Source organism: Vitis riparia, chromosome 13, assembly GCF_004353265.1.
Source record: "Vitis riparia cultivar Riparia Gloire de Montpellier isolate 1030 chromosome 13, EGFV_Vit.rip_1.0, whole genome shotgun sequence".
Taxonomy (NCBI): Eukaryota; Viridiplantae; Streptophyta; class Magnoliopsida; order Vitales; family Vitaceae; genus Vitis; species Vitis riparia.
In genome coordinates this window covers 2,122,940-2,141,543 of record NC_048443.1, presented here as the reverse complement: position 1 = coordinate 2,141,543, position 18,604 = coordinate 2,122,940, and the positions used below count along the sequence as shown (strand labels likewise).

At 36.4% G+C, this 18,604-nt stretch overlaps 2 protein-coding genes across 4 annotated transcripts; one reads left to right on the top strand and one right to left on the bottom strand.

The window, feature by feature from the left end:
- The first annotated feature begins 237 nt into the window (after positions 1 to 237).
- Positions 238 to 13,832, top strand: LOC117929000 (actin-related protein 7). The gene is made up of 7 exons (XM_034849177.1): positions 238 to 388; positions 2,397 to 2,612; positions 3,060 to 3,201; positions 6,214 to 6,458; positions 9,074 to 9,257; positions 13,237 to 13,304; positions 13,490 to 13,832. Exons 1-7 carry the CDS (start codon positions 311 to 313, stop codon positions 13,640 to 13,642), a joined length of 1,086 nt encoding a protein of 361 aa, XP_034705068.1. The 5' UTR covers positions 238 to 310; the 3' UTR covers positions 13,643 to 13,832.
- A 2,516-nt stretch (positions 13,833 to 16,348) lies between these two features.
- LOC117927812 (probable cytokinin riboside 5'-monophosphate phosphoribohydrolase LOGL10) lies at positions 16,349 to 18,604 on the bottom strand. 3 transcript variants are annotated; one of them, XM_034847500.1, is made up of 7 exons: positions 18,237 to 18,604; positions 18,039 to 18,136; positions 17,913 to 17,943; positions 17,701 to 17,800; positions 17,537 to 17,607; positions 17,275 to 17,418; positions 16,349 to 17,086 (listed from the first exon to the last, which is right to left on the bottom strand). In XM_034847500.1, exons 1-7 carry the CDS (start codon positions 18,372 to 18,374, stop codon positions 17,021 to 17,023), a joined length of 648 nt encoding a protein of 215 aa, XP_034703391.1. In that variant the 5' UTR covers positions 18,375 to 18,604; the 3' UTR covers positions 16,349 to 17,020. The 3 variants fall into 3 exon arrangements, with proteins under 3 accessions (XP_034703391.1, XP_034703390.1, XP_034703392.1); XM_034847499.1 differs by having other exon boundaries at positions 17,537 to 17,800; XM_034847501.1 differs by having other exon boundaries at positions 17,537 to 17,800; positions 18,248 to 18,333.

Sequence of the window (18,604 nt, the reverse complement as noted above, 5' to 3'; positions counted from 1 at the left end):
ACTCCTAAATATTTAATATTAAATAATTTTACGTATTTTTAAACGGCTAGAAAATTAATATTAAATTTTAAAATGGAGATATTATTTCTTAATTTCACCCAAAAAAAAAAGAAGAAAAAACATCTATTTAAAAGATTTTATCATTTTTTCTTCCTACGAGAATAAGGAAGACAAGGTACAAGATTTACAGCAGCAGGTACAAGCACTCCATATCGCTATTGAATCACTGTGACTAAGGCCTAGATTTTCAAATGCTTAGGCGCTAGAAGCTGGGAAGACTGAAAGCTAGGGTTTTTGCGAGCTTGGAAGCATGGAGGCAGTGGTGGTCGACGCTGGTTCCAAGCTTCTCAAAGCTGGATTCGCTGTTCCAGATCAGGCTCCTTCCATGGTAACCGCTTTTCCCTATGAGTGCTGAGGTTTTTGTAGTGAATGGAACCCTAGATTGTGAATTATTGGTCTGTTTTGTCTCTGCTTGGCTAAGAAGAAAATTTCGTTTGAAAATTTGGGAAAATTCTCTGTAGATGACCCCTTTATTGTGATTGTTGAAATTCTCGGTTTTTTTTACAGCAAATTAGTTGAAGTCCTGGATTGAGAAATAGTGATCTTCTCTTGCTCTATGTTTGGGTTAGGGGAAATCTCTTGTACGACCCTGTACGTGGAATGCTGAAATTTCGGTGTGTGCACATGTGGTGCTTTCTTTCTTTTTCTTCTCTCTCTCTCTCTCTTTATTTTTTAAATTTTTCAAAGGAAAAGATGAAATTTTGAGTGATCCTCTTACTGAAAATGTCAGTAGTTCAAACTTATTACAAAAGTAGCATTTTTCCTGAAATTTTTCTACCAAGTGCTAAGGTTTTGTTGTCACTGAAAGGCTGCAATGAGAAGTATTGGCCTCTTTTGCCTGTTTTTGATTGAGGAGAAAAAATCTCTGTAAATGATACCTTCACTGGAAATGTCAAAATTTTGTTTTCCTACAGCAAAAGGTAGCATATTGTTGAACTTGATAAATATTAATGCTAAACTCTTTGTAATCATCAAAATTCTAGATTGGGCTGGTCCCTTGCCCTCTGTTTGGTTGTTGAGAGAAACACGTAAAAAATGTGGAAAATTCTTTGTAAATAATCCCTTTGCTGGAAATGTCAAAAATTTGTTTTCCTACAGCAAAAGGTAGCATATTGTTGAACTTGATAAATATTAATGCTAAACTCTTTGTAATCATCAAAATTCTAGATTGGGCTGGTCCCTTGCCCTCTGTTTGGTTGTTGAGAGAAACATGTAAAAAATGTGGAAAATTCTTTGTAAATAATCCCTTTGCTGGAAATGTCAAAATTTTGTTTTTCTTAAGCAAAAGATTTAGCATTTTGTCAAAATTATTGTTTACATTCACCAAGTTGTAAAATTTCCCTCAATAGATTGAGATATCTTGGAGTCCTTCCCTCTGTCTTGTTGCCGAGAAAGCATATTTGGAATTTCTTCTGTTGCAAGAAAAAATAGTGTTATTCTACCCCCCCTTGAAAAGTTTGTTTTCGTTCAACCATTTTTCTTGGTGGAACCAAACAATCACATATGTTGTATGTTAAATGGGATCCCAAAAGTTATAAATTGTCACCTCTACTAAGCCCAATGTATGTGTTATGGTCGATGGAAGTATGGAACTAAAATTTTATCATGAAGAATTAAGACAAGATTATTGTCATGTGGAAGTTAGATCATTTGTACAATTTGCTCTGTTATTTTCTACTTTGTAATGAGTCAAACTGTGCCTTAGGCACTCATTGTATACCTCCTTTGCACATAGGTTGCATCCTGTACCATTAGGCACCTTTCAATAATTTCGTATTCCTTATCAAAAAAAGGGTAGAATTGTTTTCTGAACTAAACTTGTGACTACCTTCACTTAGCTGCGGGAATTGTGAGACTCAATTCATCTTGGACCATTGTGCATTCATGATTGGATTTGATGGTGTTGCTCCTCACAAATTTTAAGTGGTGTTTTTTTTTTGTTTTTGTGGCCTTTATGTTCTATAAATGCTATTTTCATGTCCTTATCAATTTTTTTTGCAAGCTTTCTGTATCTTTTTTTATCTTTGTTTCTTGGCTAGATAACTTTAATGTGAACAACAAAAAACAATATTGTTATGAATCTCTGAACCTTTGGTATTAGTGACTGGCTGACAGCATAATATATTTGATTTTTTTTTTTTTCAAATAAATATTCTTCCTCAAAATAGGTACTTGGTCTGCAGTTATTTTCAGTGGGAATGTCATTTTTTGTTCTCCTTTGAGATTTTGTGAATGGCATGACATGATGAATTTACATTTCTTCTTTTTATTTCTTTCAATCTTGGTTGATAAATATGTTGAAGGAAGGTTTTTGACATCTCTAAAATATGATTCAGATAATTCCTACCCAAATGAAACGCACACTTGAAGATGGACCCTTGACAGACAGTTCGTTATTTGAGGACATTACTGTTGATCCAGTTGTGCGAGGTTTTATTAGAGATTGGGATGCCATGGAAGATTTATTGAATCATGTTCTCTACACTGGCCTCGGATGGGAAATGGGCAATGAAGGACAGATTTTATTTACAGACCCACTTTCAACTCCCAAGGTTAGCAGAGTCTTTCATTGTTTTTAGTTAAGTTTGTTGTTTGGTTGTTTACACAAAAGACAAAATGCAGTCATTCAAGTCAATCTATTCTCTAGAAGCAATAAGAATGGAATTTTAATTGTGCAAAACAGTGGATGCTGGGATCAAATGTTGACACATTTTAATCCAAAGTTGTTGAGTCCTTTTCTTTGGGAATTCTGGGTTTTTCCACTAGAATAGAATGTGTCGTTACCAGATAACTCAACATTCTATTTGGGTTGATCACAATGAATATTGACATCCTGAAATCAATTGACTGTACAGGTAGTGGATGCTACTGGATAGTTCAGTGTTCTATTTCAGTTTAACCACTATAAAAGTTTCTGCGATGGATATAGTTCTGGTTCTTTTCTTTTTTTTCCTTTCCTCTTTCCTTTAAATAGAAATAAAAGTAGTTCTATGTACCAGGCTTTCAGGGAACAATTGGTGCAATTGATGTTTGAAACATTTAATATCTCCGGCTTTTATGCATCAGAGCAAGCAGTATTATCACTTTATGCTGTTGGACGAATCTCAGGCTGCACTGTTGATATTGGTCATGGGAAGATAGGTATGCATGCCTAAAAGAAGGAAACCTATCCACTGCTGTTGTTTTTTAATCTAATGAAGTTTCCTTTACATATTTGTTTATTAAATGCCTCTCTTGGTGCTGGATGAGTGCGGATTCATGTGTATGCGTGTGCGTGCAAGTGAGATGGTATAAATGAAGCTTAACTCGAACAAGTTATATATTACCTGAAACAAATGGGGATGGCGAGGAATGCCCGCTTTTGCATACAATCAACAAATTCAGTTGCACTAGTTTTTTATGTGGCTCACACATGCAAAAGTCCAGATTGTGGACAGTCTAGTCTGCCCAGTAGATAGGGAAGGAAAACCTTTCATCTGATTTGTCTTAATCAAGGGGAGAGTCCTTCGAAAGGCTTAAAGAGATGGGGCCGAATGTTGATCAAATTATAAATACGTCTTTGGGAGCAAGAAGGGATGGGAGTGGGCCTGGCTTTGGCTGTCCATAGCTGGTCCAGGCTGGGCTTTGATGGATCCACCACTCATCCCAGGGGCCCAAGCTTGGTCCTAGGCCTGAGCCTAGGCTTTGGCTTCCAGCTGATCCTTTAATGGAATTTGCCTTAGCTTGGTGATCAATCAGAAAATCAGGAATTTTTTTGGTTGAGCTTTGAGTCCCTCTGCCTACCTAGTTAAGTAAAAAATGTAAGCGGGCTTCAGCCAGGCTTGGGTCAGCTTGTTTTTAGAATTTGGGGCAAGGTTCAGTGTGGTCCAGGCCAGTCTACGGCCTGAATTTTTCTGGCCACAGTTGGTCTTCAGACTAGCCTAGGCCTACTGCCCTGGCAAGGTGCAGGGCAGTCTACATGGTTCAGACTGGGCCGTGGCTCAGGAAATTCAGGCCTGGCTCGCTTTCAGACCTTAGGTCTATTCTCCCTCCGCCAGGAGTAAGGAATGTAAAGATGGTCCTGTTTTTGTTGGCATATGTTTCTTTGACCTTTTATCAATTGATCTGATCTTAAGAAACAATTTACATGTGTCGACAAGGGTTGGAGGTGTTTGAACTCAAATTTTCCAGCAATGTCAGTTGACTAAGCTAGTCTAATATTGTGAAGTGTATGTGTAATGGGAACCTTAACCATGGACATGGGTGTTAGTCTACTCTCACACTCTCTCTCTTGCCCTTGGTGTGTGTGACCACATGCACGTGTGTTGCTAGGATGGCTCATGGGTTATTTAAGTGCCTTGAGCTTGCACTCACCTCAAATGTACAATGGCATAAAGCTCTCACCCTTTAGAACTGTAGAAGTCAGTAGACTTTTATGCATGCACACCCAGTTTCTAATGTACTCTGGTTCTTTTTACTTTCATAGTTTTGGGCTCAGATTGAAAAAGGTTCCTTTTCATCTAAAATTGAGCTTTTTAATGCTTCTACTAAATCATGTATATATTTTTTTTTTATAAAAAAAAAGTAAATAAGTAAATAAAGAGAACTTATCAAAAAAGAAAAAGAAACAAGTAAATAAAGAGAGGGATGAGCAGTCCTTCCCCCAAGCACAACGCTACATCTCTTATCAACAGCAAGGAAAACTATCTACTCTAGGTATAGATGAAAACTATCTATATTCTTTTAGTTGACATGGATGGTTTGTTCCCTTACAACATTGTATGCATAAGTTATTTTTAATTGGATGATTTGGCTTCACTAATTGATTGATTGAGCTCCAAGTAAGGCAAGGATGTTGTTTTTTGCGTATCCCTTAGCCGAGTTTGACCTTTTGATGCCTTGTATACACCATGTATGCTTTTGAATGTCCTTTTGTTATGGGTTGTTAATATAATTGATCTTTGCCTATCACTAAAAGAAGTTTTTTTTTTTTTTTTTCATAGACAAAGGTGGATTGAATTAAGAAGACGTCAAAACAGGGGGCGCACCCTACGTATATAGGCGATATACAAAAAGAGCCAAAACTAGGCTTCAAAAGAAATAAAGAAATTGGAGAGAAATAAAGCTAGCCACCATGCCAATCACCCAGAAAATTTAGAAAAAAAGGGAAAATCTAAATCCAAAAACTGATGATACCACTCTAGAAGTGAATGGGAAAAGAGGTTTCCCAAGCTTTGGTCCGACAACTCTTCCTCTTGGAACGTTCTTCAGTTTCACTCTCCCCAGATACACCAAAAAAGATAAATAGACGCCAATCTCCAAACTGCTTTAGTCTTTTTTCCTAGTCCCTTAACTTTCCACTCTAGAAGAAGATTTCTCACTGAAGTCGGGAACACCCACACTAGTCCAAAAGATGATAGCAGCAAAGTCCATAGCTCCCTTGTCTTACCACAATGAATCAGAACATGGTCTGCCGATTCCTCACTGTCTTTACAAAGGGTGCACCTATTGACCATGGACCAGTCCCTCTTCATTAACATGTTTATTGTTAAATTTTTTCTCCTAACTGCTTCCCAAGCAAAAAAATGAGTCCTAAGAGGGCCATACGAACCCTAAATCTCTTTGGCTGGAAATAAAAAGCTATTCTCGGCCCTTAAAGACCTGTAATACGATTCGACATTAAACTTTCACCTCCCATCGTTCTTCCAAGCTAAGGAATCCTCCCCTTCTTGAACCTTTATCGCAGAAATATGTTCCAAAAAACGAGTCACCTCCTCCAATTCCCAATCTTGGAAGGATCTTCTAAAGTGCACCTCCCAACATCCGTCTTCACCTCCTTGCGTCGTCCCCCATAGGTCAGCCATTGAAGTAGATTTATGGGCTGCAATTCTGAACAGCGTAGGGAAAAGATCCTTCAACTTAGAATTCCCAACCCAAATGTCCCACCAAAATCTCGTGTGTCTACCATTTCCAATATGGATGCTAGTTCTAAGAAGGAAAAGAAAAGTTTTTTTTCAAATGGTTGGAACTGCAACTGTGTGCTCATCCAGAAAATACTGTTCCACTTGAATAACTGTTTGTGTTGTACCTTGTATTTTTCAACTTTTTAGTTTTGCCTATAAAGAAAAATGTGTTTTTCAACTTTTTATTTTTCATTTTGTTACTTTTTACCAGATATTGCACCAGTAATTGAAGGTGCAGTTCAGCACATTGCCTCGAGAAGATTTGAAATTGGAGGTGTTGATTTGACAAAGTTGCTTGCTCAGGAACTTGGTAAATCCAACCCAACAGTGAATCTCAGCATAACTGACGTTGAGAGGTTAAAAGAGCAATATTCATGTTGTGCTGAAGATGAACTTGCTTATGAGAAGATCCAACGATCATGCCAGAGAGAGCAACATACCCTGCCTGATGGACAGGTTTGTGTTTTGGTTTTTTAAACTTGGTATCTAGCATAATTTGGAAGCTTGTTTGGATAAATGATTTAATTTTTATTTAAATGATGTAGAACTATAATAAAAGCTTCAAATAACTGAAGGTTGAATGTGTAAAAGTTTACGGTTGTAAGTGCTGAAAATTAGAGCTAAGTAAGGTAAGATGAATTGGGATTCAATTGGGACCTAATCAGTTATACTGTTAGGTTAAAATTACGGTTGTGTATGAAGAAGGGTTAGGGCTTATTAAGGAAGCTATGATAAAATCCATGAAAATTTTCTGTGACTAGCTAATTGCTGATGAAAATCTTGTCTGTTCAAATGATGCATTTTGGAGTTTACTCCAGGAACTTAAACAATCTCTTGTTATGAAAAAAAAATTTGTTTTGATAGGGATATTTGTCAGGGTATCAATCACAATCTCAGTTGTATGCATAACTTGGAAAAAATGCATGTTCACGTTCTATGTTTTGTACATAATTTGAAAAATTATATACCTTTGTTCATTAGTTTTCTACTATTTCCTAGTTGAGTGTAGTTTATATGTCAAGTTATCTTCTTTATCTAACATGAGAACTGTTCCGTGTAAAATTGTGCTTCTGCCTTCAACACTCTGAGGGAGTGCCTGGTCTAGATTGTATTTGACAATAGCATTAAGACAGTGTTTGAATTTTTATCTATAAATATTTTGGTGCTTCACTGCATGATAGCTTTATGATGGGTTTCGTGGGAAAGTTTTCAAAATTCAGTTATATAGAAAATCAAGAAACACAATATTTGGTGTAGCTAGGACAAAAGTTAGCATATCCTAAATCAAGTCCTCTCAAAATTGCTTCTGCCTTGGTTTGCAATCAAGAAACAACTGTCTCACCCAAAAGGAATGCAGAAGAGCAAGATAAAGGAAATCCAGATGAGATCTTAATTGCATTGTGTATTGCCGTCAGCAAGCAAAGTTATGGTCCAAGTTGTGGGTAGGGCAACGAAAATCCTCAAGGTTGTGGGTTGAGGTAGTGAGTGAAGAGATGTTCACATATGATTGAATGGAAAATATATCTTCCGTAGAATATATGGCATCCATGTTACATGGGCTGGGGTGCAGGTATGTATAGGTGTTGGATCCTTTGCATCCCAAAATCTTTGAACATGGGGATTCTGTTGAGAAGAATCTCAACTATGGGTGTGGGTATTTAGATGCAACATTAATTAAGAATAAATTAACACTAAATATAAGCATAGTGAGATAAGTTATCTATAATACTACATAGTTAATTGTAATTTGAAAATATATTTATTTTATCTTTTCTATTTTAAGAAGATGTTAAGCTTATTTTACTTCGAGATTATTGGTAATTGTACATGAAGAACTTTTTTATCATATGTCTTTTATTTTAATAGGATGTTGATAAAATATTTAAGACAATATCATACCAATGATTAGTTTAGAATTCATATTTAATTTATTATCGTATTTAAAATTTAAATTTTTTTATATTAATTATTATAATTTATCTCAAGATTTTTGAAGATATTCATTTTGATATTTATCTTTATATTGTTGTGATGTTAATTATTATCTTTAAATTTTATTTTAAAAATTAAGAAAGAGATAAAGCAACTATTAATTATTATATTTTATCATGATTTTAAAAAAAATTAAGAAAGAGATAAAACACTTATGTTACAAGAGTTAAAAATTAATTTAAAAATTCTTTAATTTTTATTACAAGAGTTAAAAATTAGTTTAAAAGTTCTTAATTTTTTTATTATAATTTATTTTATATTATTGTCTATTATAATTTTTAAAGATTAAGAAAGAGATATAGATAGAAATAAATGTATTTGAAGCAGTATAAATGCCATTTAAAAAAAAAAAAAAAAAAGAGATAATGCAACTAATCAATGCAATATATCTGTATTTGACACAGATCTGACACCACACCCATGTTATATTTGTCTTGCTGTGACCTCTCAAATTCTCAAAACTTTTGTCACTCCATCCCCACAGGGGCAAAGAGCTGTCGACTGTGCTATTGGTGGCTCTGGGGAAGTTTCAGGGATGGAAAACCCATTGTTGTCTCGTTGTGCTATCAGAGGCTCCAAGGAAGTCGGAATGGGTATTTTCACCAATAAAAAATAAGAATAGGATTAATATAGCTGATCTAGAATAGTTGAAATAAGGTTTTGTTGGCCTGTGATTCACTTTGACTACCTTGTGTGGATTAAACTTGTCATATGTTTGAACAATTGTCAATTCATATTTAATCCATTCTCCTTCAGCTCTTGAGAATTAGAGAATGAGATCTTTGGATGGATGCAGATTTTAATTACAAAACATTCAGGCAATTAAGTCCTTTGTTTTTTTTTTTTTAAAAAAATCATTTTGCTCATTGAAATCATACAGAAAAGATGATGGTGAATGATTCTGAAACACGTAAGCCACATCTCTCACATGCAGTATTTATGTTCCAAACATAGTTCTCTTCATAGCTCATGCATGCTACTTAAGTTTCTTTTTACCCATGCTTCATGATGACATTTTTGGTTTAGGACATTCAATGTCGTTATATGTTTGAGTGTTACCCTCTCAAGTATTGGTTCAGGTGATAAATATTGGAAGGGAGCGATATACTGTTGGTGAGGCTTTATTTCAGCCATCTATATTGGGTCTAGAAGCACATGGAATTGTTGAGCAGCTTGTTCGTAGTATCTCAACCGTGTCATCTGAGAATCACAGGCAGCTGCTGGAAAATACTGTGCTTTGTGGCGGCACTGCTTCCATGGGTGGTAAGTTTTGATTCTTTGATTGTAGTGAATCAAAATATGGTACGTTATCATCATATGGAATTAAGGTAGAGTAGTAGATTATGACTTTGTTTTTGTTTTATAGGAGGATTTAATTTTTCCTTACACTTCAACTGTGATATTCATGCATGTAGATCATTTAAACAATGGGATCTGCTAACTGCGGAGATTCCTAGCTGTAAATATGGTTACCATTTTTTTTTCTCTTTATGATAGTTGAATTGAAACAGTATCATTCAGCATTAGTACATAACAGTTTCATGGTATCTTTATAAATGAAATGTCCCTGCTGCCATACACAACTACAGAAAACAAACAGTGCTTACCTTCTTGACCATCCAACAAACATGTTGTCTCTTTGAGTGCTGGAGATTGATGGAAAGCTTCAAAATGGTTCTAAGAATTGGACCTGTGTCTTGACTTCAGTGAGTCCCAATCTATCAAGTACTCTAATTTTGGCCTCTATGTTCCTAATCCATATTAGCTAACACTTGCTGCTATAATCTACTAGGTTGCATTTTAATTCCAACAGACTTGACAGGTCCTTGTAAAAAATCAACCGGCCTGGTTTTGAACAAAGTATATAATGAAAACTGATCCATCAAATATTTGATCATGGGCTTCTTCTTGAATGTTGTTTAGTTCTGTGAGAAGTATCCTGCCAATCTCATAAATTAGTCATGTTCAGTTATGCTGAATAATTTTCTTGGATTGTAAGTTCATTTTATAAGAGTTATTTGGAAAACTAACATGTGGCATACCTTCTCTCAAGGTAGTTCTCAAGCTGCTCTGGTTAGTCTGAGTATGTGTGGAATGATCTAATTCATTTTTGTGACCTAAAATACTAGCTTGCTGGATTCATTTTCAGTTAGGGAATGATTTCATTAGGGCCTAACAGTTATTGCATGGGTTAGTAAGAGGTAGAAGTTGGGAAATCCCATTTCGAGAGTGAGTGATGCAGGTTGCATACTTCTCCCAAAGAGGCTTGTTCTTATCCAGTGACTTTTGACATGGATGCTTGTTGGACACAACTAGATATGTATTAACAAATTTATATTTAGACATAATTTTTGAAAAATTGGATACCTTCAAATATGTTCAGGATATCGCTTGAGGTGTTTAGGATTCAGCAGGTTCAAATCATTATTTTCTTTCGGGGAAAAAAAAAAGTCTAGGATTCTTTCAAAAATGTGGGTTGTTTAAAAAAAATGTATAAATGATAACCTTTATAAATCATAAAAGCGCATCTGATAAAAACAAAAGTCATAAAAGCGCAAGCCATCTTATGCAAATAAAGAAATGTGATCAAAAGGGTTACTGGTACTCAAAGCTGCATAGCATTATGTACCATTTGTGATTATAGAAGTGCATTCTAGGGGAACTGGTGAATTGAATTTGGTCCTATCAAAATCAATTTCAGTTTCTTGAATATTATATATACCATATCTTGTAATACATTTTTTTTGATAGGTAAAGGAAAATTTCATTAAATGCCAAAGAGGCTAAAGAGTATACACAGAGTATACCAGGGAACAAAAGAACAAAAAACAACAAGGCAGTAAGTCTGTCCCTTACTTGGTAGCTAATCAGTCTACAAAATCAATCAAAGAGAAAGTGTGTTCCTCTATATACGCCTTAGCCCAATTCACAAAAGTGTACAAAAAAATAGATTTAATTTCTTGGTCATTCCTCTCAACATTGTTGAAGGCCCTCCTATTCCTTTCTTTCCAAATAGTCCACAACAAGCAGAGGGGGGCAGCTCTCCAAGCTTTCTCCCTTTTCTTGCCCACAAAAGAACCATGTCATCCCAAGAGGTTCCTCCTAACAGAGGAGTGCATCACCCATTGCACCCCAAAAAAGGGAGAAGATCAGAAGCCATAACATTCTAGCCTTCTCACAAAACAAAAGAAGGTGATCTGTGGTTTCCTCTTCATTTTTGCACAGATAGACCTGTTGGGGATGTTCCAACCACTTCTCTTTAGGCAATCAATGGTGAGTGGCTTGCTCCAAGCCGCCTCCCAACCAAAGAAGTTAGCCCTAATTGGAACCCAAGGCTTCCAGATAACTCTAGCTGGGATTTCTTTTTGAATCTTTTTTTGGTAGGTAATTTTAACCTGGAACCACCCTTATCCCCATCCCAACCCTGTGGCAGTTGAGCCAAGTCTCTTGTGCTTATGCACGACCATCCTTTTGTTTTGGTAAATCCATCTTTCGCAACATTATAAGTTATTTAATGATGAAAGAGAATATGATGTCGTCATTTGTATCATAAAAGCTGGCCTAAGTTGGGAGGGGGAAATATGGAAAGAAAAGCCCACTTAGTCAATTAGGAGTTGGTGTGTGCGGGTAAGGAGAAGGGGGGACTTGGCTTGAGGAAGCTAGTCCTCTTGAACAAAGCCTTGCTTGGTAAATGGGTTTGGAGATTCGCTCGGGCCAAGGACGAGCTGTGGAAGCAGGGGCTCATGGCGAAATATGGGCAAGAGGACCTTGGTTGGAGGACTAAGAAGGCAAATGGGGCGTTTGGAAGGAAATTCTGAAGGAATCTAATTGGTGCTGGGATAATATGGTTGTCAATGTGGGAAAAGGCACCAGAATTAGATTCTGGACTGATCCTTGGTGTGGGGGTGTTGAGCTGTCCCTAAGATTCCCTCAGCTCTATGCCGTGGCTGCCCATAGGAACGCCACAGTGGGAGAAATGTGGGACTAGAATTCTGGTCAAGGAGGCTGGAATTTAAGGTTTTTCATAGATTTCAATGATTGGGAGTTGGATTTGGTAGGTGAATTACTTCAAGCCTTAAGGGGTCAAAGGGTTACCTTGGAGGAAGACTCGGTTTTTTGGAAGGGAGGAAAAAATGGGCAGTTTGGTGTTAAGAATGCCTACAGCTTGTTGATCAGCCCCATTGCCTCCGTTTTCCCCAAAAAAGGCATTTGGGTGGATAGAGTCCCAACTAAACTAGCGTTCTTTGCGTGGGAAGCCGATTGGGGGAAGGTTCTTACCCTTGATAGACTTCAAAAGAGAGGGTGACAGCTTCCTAATCGATGCTTTTTATGTGGTAGCGAAGAGGAAAATGTAAATCATTTACTCATTCATTGTACAGTGGCCAGAGTGTTGTGGGAGATTGTCCTTGGTTTGTTTGGTGCCTAGTGGGTTTTTCCAGAAACTGTAAAGGAGGTTCTACTTAGCTGGAAGGATTCTTTTGTGGGTAAAAAGAGGAAAGAAATCTGGAGATCCATTGTATAGTGGAGTGGGGCTGGGCAAAATTGTATAGTGAAGTGGAGCCGCGCTCCCTTATAGGCTTCTTGGAGTGGTTACCCTCCATTTAAGGGTTGGTATGTTTTTTGTCTCTTTTTGGTTGTGAGGCCTTTGCCGCTTTGTATACTCCCTGTATGCTATGTGGCTTTTTTGCCTTGTATTAATATATTCCATGTTTACTTATCAAAAAAAAAAAAAAAAAAAAATCTGGCCTAAGTTAACACTAATCAAATTTTTTTTTTTTCTTTGATAGGTAAATTTTTTGTCCCTCTTGGGACTTGAACCTGGAACCTTCCATAAACCCTCCTCATTCCTTTAACACCAATCAATATTATTAAGGATAAAAGGTTGCATACACTTGACTTTATGGAATTTTGTTTAGTGTGATGCTATTGAGACATGTGCCGCATATTGAAACACTTCCTTTCTAGTGCCTTACTTTCATTATGCATTAACACCAAAACAGTTGGATCTGAGTCAGATACTTTGGTCCTCCCTTTTTTTTGGTTCTGGTAGAATCATTTACTGCCATGTTACATTTTAGTTTTTGGTATTTATGGATTTGGTCCCTGAAGCACCAACATCAAATGATTTGATATGTGTTCCATCTAGTTAGAGAAGGCCTTGATGAAGGTAACATAATTTCTTGATCTGGAGGAACCTTTTCCTCGTGCTGCTGACTTCAGGTGATTTTGCTCCCTAATGCAGGTTTTGAGGATAGGTTCCAGAAAGAAGCTAGCCTATGCTCCTCAGCTATTCGTCCTTCACTTGTAAAGGTAATTTCTAACATTTCTATTAGATCAGTCCTACCTATCTCACCGATCAGCATTTATTCCAGAAAGTTAATTTGTTTTGAGCATTTATGAATTTCTTTTCAAACCTTGTTATTGTTGCTTCATTGGATCTTGCATGTGATCCTTCTTCTGATTGTTTGCTTGTTCTGATTGTTTGTTCATTATAGCCCCCAGAATATATGCCGGAGAACTTGACAATGTATTCTGCATGGGTGGGAGGTGCCATACTGGCCAAAGTAGTGTTCCCTCAAAATCAGCATATAACCAAGGGAGACTATGATGAAACTGGACCTTCTATTGTTCACCGAAAATGCTTCTGACACTTTCTATCTGAATGATTTCTTAAATGGTTAGTCATCCTACTGTACTGTAACTTATGATTATGATGATGGGGGAAAATCATCAGTTATGTGGAGTCACAACATGTAAAGAAAAATTCTGAGCAACTTATGTGATATACACTCTTGTAGTGGATAATTGAAATCAAGGGTCAGCCTTTTTTACGCCACACCCATCATGAATTTAATTATTCAACAAAAGAAATCCTCGTTAAAAAAAAAAAGGGAAAGGAAAAATTATCATGTGCCTGTTCAATCTTATATTTGCTTCCCTACTTGAATTTGTTTTTTCCGTTAGGAAAGGTGTATGCCAGTTTTCTGACATTGGAGATGTGGAAAGGAATGATCAGGCCATGATTCTACCATCAACTTTTGACTTGTGGTCAGGTCCCTTGTAGTAGTCACAATTCAGTTTCTTGCATTTTTAATTGCCATTAGGCTCTATATTACTGTAGGATGGACTCTGTAGTTTGCCCCACTAAAGAGTAGTGATTCTGTAGTAGTTTGTTTAGACTCTGTTGTTGAGTTCAATTTCTGTTCATGCAATCCCAACTTTCCTTGGACTTCAACTCATCTCCTTAAACATTAGGCAACTTTTTGAGTTAGCTTACATCCCCACTCCCCTAACATCCCTGGAGATGCACTTCTGGTCCATGGAGATTAGCCTGTACCCCGACAGAAAAATGGATGGAGGGCTGGATCCTCATTCCTCCTCAGTAGAGGATAGCATTCCCTCTCTTAACTCCAAAAAGGTTCATCATCAGTCAAGGCGAATAGCAAGATTTAGGGAAGGGATTGGCTTGATGTGCTCAGTTTGCAAAGTAGGTGTTCAGACTTCAGGAATTCCTAGACGCCCGGACTGGCAGTTGTTGACAGTTGGTTAAGACTCCTTTCTCAGCTTAGAGTGAATGTAACTAGGATGAACAAGTAGTGTGTAACAATGGTTTCTCCGAGCTACCATCTAGAGGGCTAAAGCAAATCAGAAAGGCACTTTTGAGAATCCAGCAAATCTAGCTTCTATTTTACCTAAAGATTCATCATGTGGGGAGTTTTCCAATTGAAGCAACCAAGTATTAAAGCTTCAACCCACCAAGCAATGAAGGTTTGGCCCAAGTTGTGATTGTACTCTGGAGTCATTGGCTTCAGAAAGGAGAGAGGGTACAACATGTGGGTTTGAGGGGGAGGGCTCCATTCACCATCGAAAATAATTGATGGTACCTTTGTTAGGTGGTTTGTGCCCATATCCCTTTAGTGGTGTTAAAAGCTGAGGACTCTTCCATTTTAGATTCAAATCCTAGGGAAAACAACATGAATCTTCCCCCATTTCCTTTCTGCATCCAAACAAAGGTAGGGTTTTTCCTACTCTCTGCATCAAACAAAACTAGGGTTTGTCACTTTGAAAGTGATCTTCTTGTCTTTAAAAGAGATGGTCAATGCAGATGCCATGATTGTACAAAAGAGTGAATGGGTCTTCCCCTAATCCCCTTTTTTCTCCAAGTAACCCACATATTTTTCTTATTTGTCATGTTTGTACATTTGGTAAGCATTTCAAGGTAAGTCCAAATATGAGTCTATCCTTCTACCTTACACCACTTAAACTTCAGAGAGTTTCAAAATTGAAATAAAGGAAAATTGCAAGGTGTGCTACATCACAAGATTGAAATTATGTTTGACATATTTGCTAAGTATTCTATCACTTTTCTACTCTAGACCACTTAAATGCTAAGGAAGTGATATGGGTCTTTCTTGGGAGGTGATGAGCATCCATGAGTCTACCCTACATCACTTAAACATCAGGGAGGTGATTAGGGTTTCTCCCTCTTATCATAATTGGTTATACTTGCAATAGCATAATGATGTTAGAAGGAAATTTTTTAATAAATATTAATGGCTAATTATAATAATTATGGAAGTTTCAAATTTGAAATCATGGAAAATGGCAAGGAAAGTTACATCACAGATTCCTACCGTGCATTTAAGAGCTCTGAAACAAAGAATAATGAAGGAAGATGACATGGAGAAAGGGCTGGATTGGTTAATTAATTAATTAATTAATTAAATATAGAAAGAAAATAATGAATTTACACAAAAATATTAAATGATAAGGGTAATTCTTATGTTGAATAGAAGCATCTTTGGCTTGAAATCATTTAAAATACTTAGATCTTGAGTCCATTAAAGTACCTTTTACTAGTGATTTGTCTTTATATTTCATTGAATAGAGTAGAAATAATTGAATTCTAAGAGAGAAAATGTTGGAGAAAAAGCCTACTTTGATGAAGGGGATTTGACATCTCTCACTACTTTATATGAAAATTCAATCAAATCATATTAAGAGATAATATTTAATATTTTTTTCAAACTTGTTTTTAATAAAATTTTGCATTTTACATTTCTCCTTATTGAGGTAAAGTCAAAATTTTCAAAAAGTAAAATTAATATTATGAAACTTTTATTAAATATAAAACAATAGTTTTATTAAATTAAAATATAATTTTTATAAGAAAATGAATATATATATTTTCACAAGCTAAAATGAATTTTTTTTATAAGAAATTCATAAACTTTTGTAAGTCATAAGTTGTTATTTAGCTTAGAAAAAAGAGTTTTTATCTTATTGAAAATAAATCCAAACATGGCCTAAGATGCAAAGGGCCAAAAACACTTGAAAATTTGGCTGCAGTGTCATGTATGAAAACACATCTCTATTAAGCAAAATAATACAATAACAAGAGAGTTGACAAGGTAGTAAGCAACAAAGTTTCAATTATGGAGTGGGACCCAAGCCCGCAGTGGCTCAGTGAACAAACACCCCAAAATCCAAAACCCCTACTTTCCATCCACACATCACAATCTCAACCCCACCACACACCATCTAAAAAAAATGAAAATAAATAAAATTGAAAAGCAAGTGCCCACAACCTTAATCCACAGAGACACACGTACCCACACGCACAAACCCACAAAAAGAACATCCCTATTCTTCATCATTTTCCTTCTCTCTAGTCTTTTCTCCTCACCCCCACTTGTCCCAATTCACCATTGATGCTCTTTTGAGATTGTCAATGGCCAAAACCCCACACACCCACATACAGATACACACCTACACAAGACTTATTTTTCAATTCTAAATGGAAACTGCAACTACTGCATGTCGTCAATCATGAATATACAAATGGGGTGCTCAAGATTTTTGGGATCTCAAGGGTTTCCCACTTGGGAGAGAGATATGACTATCTTTTGGTGTCCCTTTCTTTTGATTAAAATGGAACTACACCAATATATATATCTTATATATACGTGTTCTATATATACAGAGAGATGGGTGATTGAGATTTTAAAGATCTTTGAGAAGCCTCATCATAATAATTGGTCCACTTCCCAGGTTTGTCTTGGTGCAACCCTGTCATGGACTGGTGCATACTCCTGCAAACATGTCATCAAAATAATAACAAATTATTCTCAGCTTTTTCCTGCAACTTTGTTTTGTTTTGTTTTGTTTTGTTTTGTCATCACTCCAATGATCTAGCAACCAATCCTAATATTTTATCTAAGTGTTGTGTTTAAATATTATGAAGAGGGTCTGCATTTTCTTGGGGTTGTTGTGGGGATACCTCCATTTTCTTGATAAGTTCTTCTGCCGTGGTTGCTGAAATCATGATATTCCTTGCTGAATCTTCTATGAAACCCTCCTCTACTCCTTTGTCAAATAGGGTGAGCAAGCTGTTATAATACCCATCTACATTCAATAATCCCACCTGTTACAAATTTTAATATCAACAAGAAAAGACTAATTAAAAAAAATCAAATGTTGAAAGGTACCCATTTGCCAAATCTTGAAGATGATTGGAAAAAAGAAAAAAGGACCCATCTTACTGGTTTTTCATGAATTCCTAGCTGTGACCAGGTTATCATTTCTAATAGTTCTTCCATGGTTCCATAACCACCTAAGACACAGTTTAGAACTTTGATTAGAATATAAACAATTAGGGACATGTATGCATACTTGAGTGAAAGGGAGAATATGGTGATATACAGACCCGGAAGTGCAATGAAAGCGTCTGCATTTTTCGCCATTTCTGACTTCCTTTGGTGCATGTCTGCAACTGTCTTCACTTCTCCTATGGTTTCTCCTGATATCTGCGAGTGGGGTTTGAGTTTTGAGTTGTTTCACTGGGAAAATATATGTTAAATGACACTTAGAAGAAGGAAAATTAAGTATTTTTGAGGGAAGAATGATGGATAGTATTACCTCATGTGGCAAAAGAGCTCTAGGAATTACTCTAATACAAAAAGAAGACGAAGAAATATGTAAATTGTCTTACTGAAACCCAAAGAAAAAGCAAGGGACTAATAATGTGGGAAAAATGAAAAGTACCCAAGAACATGGCAACCTCCATTGAAAACAGTCTGAGAGATTAAACCCATTAGGCCTACACTTCCTCCACCATATACCAAATCAATCTTTCTCTCAACCTGAGAACCAAATAGAAATGATAAAAGGAAAGAACCCAAAAGATGAAAACAGATGAAGAAGAATCTATGTACATATATCCCCTTAAATTGATTTTATTACCAGAAGATTACCAAGCTGAAGAGCTGCTTCACTGAATGCAGACTTGTATCCAGGTCTGCTACCACAGAAGACACAAATTCTTTTGAACCTTTGTTTGTTTTGATTTGTTGCAGATGTACTGTTTTCTTTTCCTTCCATTCTTCTCCCAAGAAGGGTAGTGGGAAGAAAGGAGGGAAGGGAGGTATTTGCAAAAGATGTATGAAAGATTGTGTTTTGAGAGAAGCTAGCAGAAGAAGCAGAAGCAGAAGCAGACACCTTTGCTTTTGATTCTCTCCACACCCCTTTATCCAAACACTTCTTTTTGTCTGCTTAAACAAGTACTTGGTGTTGGTGAACAGCCCAACAAGAGCCCATCTCCATCTCTCCTT